Source organism: Portunus trituberculatus, chromosome 19 (assembly GCF_017591435.1).
Source record: "Portunus trituberculatus isolate SZX2019 chromosome 19, ASM1759143v1, whole genome shotgun sequence".
NCBI classification, from domain to species: domain Eukaryota; kingdom Metazoa; phylum Arthropoda; class Malacostraca; order Decapoda; family Portunidae; genus Portunus; species Portunus trituberculatus.
Genome location: NC_059273.1, coordinates 16,513,254 through 16,518,089, shown reverse-complemented (window position 1 = coordinate 16,518,089; position 4,836 = coordinate 16,513,254). Strand labels below are relative to the sequence as shown.

The 4,836-nt window shown below is 39.0% G+C and overlaps 1 protein-coding gene across 1 annotated transcript; it reads right to left on the bottom strand.

Annotated features, from left to right (window-relative positions):
• Nucleotides 1–1,457: 1,457 nt before the first annotated feature.
• On the bottom strand, nt 1,458–3,922 carry LOC123506167 (zinc finger BED domain-containing protein 5-like). The gene is made up of 3 exons (XM_045258081.1): nt 3,436–3,922; nt 2,409–3,238; nt 1,458–2,297 (listed from the first exon to the last, which is right to left on the bottom strand). Exons 1-3 carry the CDS (start codon nt 3,467–3,469, stop codon nt 1,458–1,460), a joined length of 1,704 nt encoding a protein of 567 aa, XP_045114016.1. The 5' UTR covers nt 3,470–3,922.
• Between the last annotated feature and the right edge of the window lie 914 nt (nt 3,923–4,836).

The following is a 4,836-nucleotide window of genomic DNA, read 5'->3' as shown; positions in this document are numbered from 1 at the left end:
ACGTGACAATGGTACTTTTATCTATGGCGTCTTGAAAAACTAAACTTAACCCCTCCAGTACCATGACGTGTTTTGATTTTTGATTTTAAACAGCTTCAGACACTTATGTGGGGTTTGAAATAGTGAAGACTGTGGCCATTAATCTTCCTGACTTCCATAGACCCTTCCTAATGTCAATGAAATCGTCTAATCGTGCCCAAACCTCGTAGTAAAAAAGCGTCCCGGTACTGAAGAGGTTAGGAGAAAGGTAAAAGTAAGAAAATAAATCTCTAGTCAAGCTTAATGATTTTTTTTTTACGCAAACCTAATTTAAACTTTGTCTTTATTTGTAACGACCCGATACTTACGAACGGTGTTTTTGTTATAGGAGTTTGTGGATTTGAGGTTGAACTGAAAGAAAGGAAGAGGAGGAACTGGACAGATTCGACTCAGTCTATACTAAAACTGATGTGGACTTTGATAAATGTCTTTTGTAGTGACTCTGTACCAGTACATACCATTATTATTGCACCATTCTAATCCTGACCTGAAAGAAAACGAGAAGAAAGTCGCGCAAAGGACTACCATGTGTAGGAGCGGGGCAGGACTAGAACGTGTAGGAGTGACGGCTTCTTGGAGGTTCCTTTTTTGTTACGTACTGAGTTTTCTCTTGTGGTAATCAAATTATGAACTTTAATATTTACCCTTTGTAATAATTCTTCACATATAGATGATAAATTAAGTTTATAAAAAAAAGAAGGAAAAGATATCTATTTATTTTCTTATTCCGAAGAAAACTCAATTTAAAGTAATAACTTTCGTACGACACAAGCTCGTTCCTATGGTATTTAATTTTCACAAGAGGAGCCTTTGAAGATTCGACATCAGGTAGAACAGTGGTTCCCAAACTTTTTCTGGTCGTTACCCACTTTTCATACATGATCCTTGTCCATGGCCCCCCCCCACAACCATAACCCGTGACTGTCTACAGTCCTACACTCATTAGGTCCATATAAAAACCACTCTAGCAAATCCTGTAATTTTATTGATTCCATTTGTTATTTTTTCTTTTATTAATTATTAATAAAGAAATTTGTATTTTGCCTTTGCTGAATCTCCTATAATTATTGAAATGGTACTAAAGAAGTAATATAATGCACATTAAAAATTCATATGTAGAGTAATTAAAAATTGCATTATTGTGAAAAGCTGTTTCAGCAATAAGCAAAAAAAATAAGAAACAAAGAAATTCCACTGGATTGAAAAAGTGTATTAATCCCACGCAATGTGATCTGATCTTTGAATCTTACAAATCTGATAACTTTGTAATTCTGAAATGAAATGCTATCATAGGGAGTCATAATTAACTGCCACAACCATGGCCTTCAGTGGCCACACACCCACCTCCTCCCAGACCATTTGCTTCTGAACGTTCATGCCACGTTCATGTTTCCTTCACTTTTGAATCCCCATTCCACTCAGTGTGAAGGGTGATGTTGCAGATTATCAACAAGCTTCTTGATTCTTGGTTTTGTTTCACTTAAAGCACACCGTAGGTCATGCTTCACTTCAAGTCTGTTGCGATATTTCGTTTTAATGTGGAGTAGTTGAGAGAATGCAGCCTCGCAGGAATAAGTTGATGAAAATGGTAGGAGGTGGCGAAAAGCTAAGTCACATAAGTTTGGGTATGAAGCTGCCATTGATGACCAAAATACTGTGAGAGATTCAGTTTCAAACTTCATCTTAGCTCCTGAATCCTCCTGAAGTGTCAACAGCTCAGTTTGGCCATCATCATTGTCATCAGGAATGCATGTCACTGCAGCAGTGAAGGGGGCCCTTACTAGCCGAGAAGTTAGGCTTTGGATATCTGGGAAGTATCTTTTAAACTCCCCTTCCAAGGCCTCAAGATGTTGGGTAATCAAGTTCTGCGTAGCAGCATCACACTTCTCTACAATTTCTGACACTGTCTCCAGCATTGCCAAGTTTCCCATTCCAACTTTGCGCCTCCAATTCTCCATCTTACGAATGAAAGCTTTGATTTTGTCCACAAAATCGATTATCAAGCTTCCTTTCCCTTGGAGTTCCAGGTTCAGTGTGTTCAACTGTCTAAATATGTCAACAAGATAGGCTAGCCGTATTTCGAAGCTATCTGCAGACCATGCTGACAGCAAATCTTGCTTGTTCTGTATTCTGAGAAAGAGGCTGATCTCTTCTCTGAGCTCAAATACACGTTGAACTACATTTCCTTTTGATAGCCAGCGAACTGCTGTATGAAATAGGAGGGTCTCATGAGCTGCATCCATATCTTGGCAGAGTCTCTTGAAAAGGCGTGTGTTAAGAGCACTACCTTTACAAAGTTAACTGTCTTTATAATTGTATTCAGAGTGTCCTGTAATTCTGAGGGTAGCGTTTTTGATGCAAGAGCTTGCCTGTGGATCATGCAGTGAAGAGGATAGCATTTGGTGCTTTTGTATAACTCTTGTAACAAAACCTGACTGAGAACCCAACATGGCTGGAGCCCCGTCTGTGCATATCCCACAAAGATTGCCCCAGTCAAGACCTTCAGATTCAAAGAATTCTGTAAGTTTCTGCATTACATCTTCACCTTTTGTAGATTGTTCAAGAGGCTCACAAAACAAGAATTCCTCCTTCAGATCCTCATCATGAACATACCTTACAAAAGCCAGGAGTTGTGAGCAGGACTGGACGTCAGTGGACTCATCGAGTTGAATACTGAATAATCCAGCTCTTTTGATTTCCTGTATCACCTGCTCTCTGATGTCATCAGATATTTGGGAGATTCGGCGTTGCACTGTATTATTTGAGAGTGAAATAGCATTCAGCTTTTCAGCACTTTTCTCACCCAAAACAAGCTTTACCATTGTTTTGGCACATGGCAAAATTAATTCCTCCCCAATTGTGTGAGGCTTCTTTTTCTTTGCTATTTCAAGGGCTACAAGAAATGATGCCTCCACTACGGCAGCATTTTGTTGATGAAAGGAACCACTGGCATCAAGTCGCTGTCTCTTCATGTTCAATTCTTGTCGACTAAAGAAGGAACGATCTTTGCCAACATGTTGAGGATGCTTGGTTTCCAGATGTAATCTAAGCTTACTGGGCCTTAGTGATTCAGCTGTGAGTATTTTGTGACAAATCACACACTGAGGCTTCACTACACCTTTATCAGTGATGCTTGTAAATCCAAAATCCAGGTAGTTGTCATCATAGTTGCGTTTCTTATTAGAAGCCATCACTGTACCTGCAATGCACAAACAAAAAACTGCTATTTCTAACACCGCAAACATATGTCATCACCCATGATTAGAATAATAAAATGATAAATATGAGGTAGAAAGGAAGTTAGATTTAACGTTACAAAAAAGTTATAGAATGTGCATAAATACAGCAGATATTATTTACCTTCTTAATATACTTCATGATGCAGGGCTTACTTACCATTAAAGTGGTATTGATGTTGGCTTAAGTTCATATAATACTGAAGTATTCACAGGTGGGAGGAAACTGATTATATGGGGAGGCACACACGGTGATCAATGTTGTAACTGTGAATGTCTGGTTAACTGAATAATATGAACATCCTTGCTGATACGTAAGATTCAAGACCAGGTTATCATACAGAATACACAGCTTAGGAAGCCTTAGATTAGAATTATGTTGAGTTAAAATTATCTTGCTTCCCTAATACATCCCCATGTCTTGTTTTATGTCAAGAACACAGAATCAGATAAAAAGAAAAAAAGGGACGTATTACCCATGTGTCTGGCAGCAAGGCATTGCACAAACCTGTACTGAACCTGTAAGTTCCCTCCACTGGCTACCTACCCGCTAAACTCCTTTGGTTTTATTTATGCATAGCCTCAGATTATGGCCCCCTACATTCTGCTATATGGCCCCCCAGGGGGCCATGGCCCCCAGTTTGGGAACCACTGAGGTAGAAAAATAATAAAAAGAAAATCCTCTTCTTGTAAAAAAAATATTATCAGACAGAAAAAATAATGAGAAAAACGCTCTTGTAAAATATATGTTTCATTTCACTACCATTTAAGTTAATATCAAGGCCCAGATCTGGTGTTGGTCAAGTGAAGGGGAGTGAAAAGGAACCCAAATTTTAATAGCAAAATCTTGGACCTCCATTATAACTGTTGTAAACTTTATGTAGCTTTCATATGACCTAATAGTTTATGAATGCTAAAGTTTGTTGACACACACACACACACACACACACACACACACACACACACACACACACACACACACACACACACACACACACACACACACACACACACACACACCAGTACCAGTATCGAGGTGTTTATGTGTGTTCACTTGTAAGATTAAAAGATGATTATTTATGCCATACACACACACACACACACACACACACACACACACACACACACACACACACACACACACACACACACACACACACACACACACACACACACACACACACACACACACACACATTGGAGAAAGAGGAGGAATAAGAGGAGGAGAAGGAAAAAGAGTAAGGATAAGAATGGTAATAGTAACAACAATTATGATTATAGAAAAATAATGAGAATGATGAGGAGAGAGGAGAAGAGGAGGGAAAAGGAGGACAATAAGAAAAATAATTAAAGGAAGAAGGAGAATAAGACAGAGGAGGAGGAGGAGAAGAAGGAAGAAGAGGAGCAAGATCAAGAAGAAAAAGAAAGGCAAAAGAAGAGGGGATGGGGGAAGAAAAAAGAGAAGGGTAAGGAGGAGCAGAAGGAGGAGGAAGAGGAATGCTACAAAAAAAAGCTTGTGTTGGAGGAGACACAAAGGTGACACGAATAAAATTGAGGAGAA

Bases quoted from the DNA above. Each gene is read 5' to 3' on its own strand.
- LOC123506167 (XM_045258081.1), bottom strand. From the start codon at position 3,469: ATGAACTTAAGCCAACATCAATACCACTTTAATG. The intron at 3,239-3,435 runs GTAAGTAAGCCC...TGTGCATTGCAG, and splicing joins ACATCAATACCACTTTAATG to GTACAGTGATGGCTTCTAAT. The intron at 2,298-2,408 runs GCAAGCTCTTGC...CGCCTTTTCAAG, and splicing joins CTTCACTGCATGATCCACAG to AGACTCTGCCAAGATATGGA.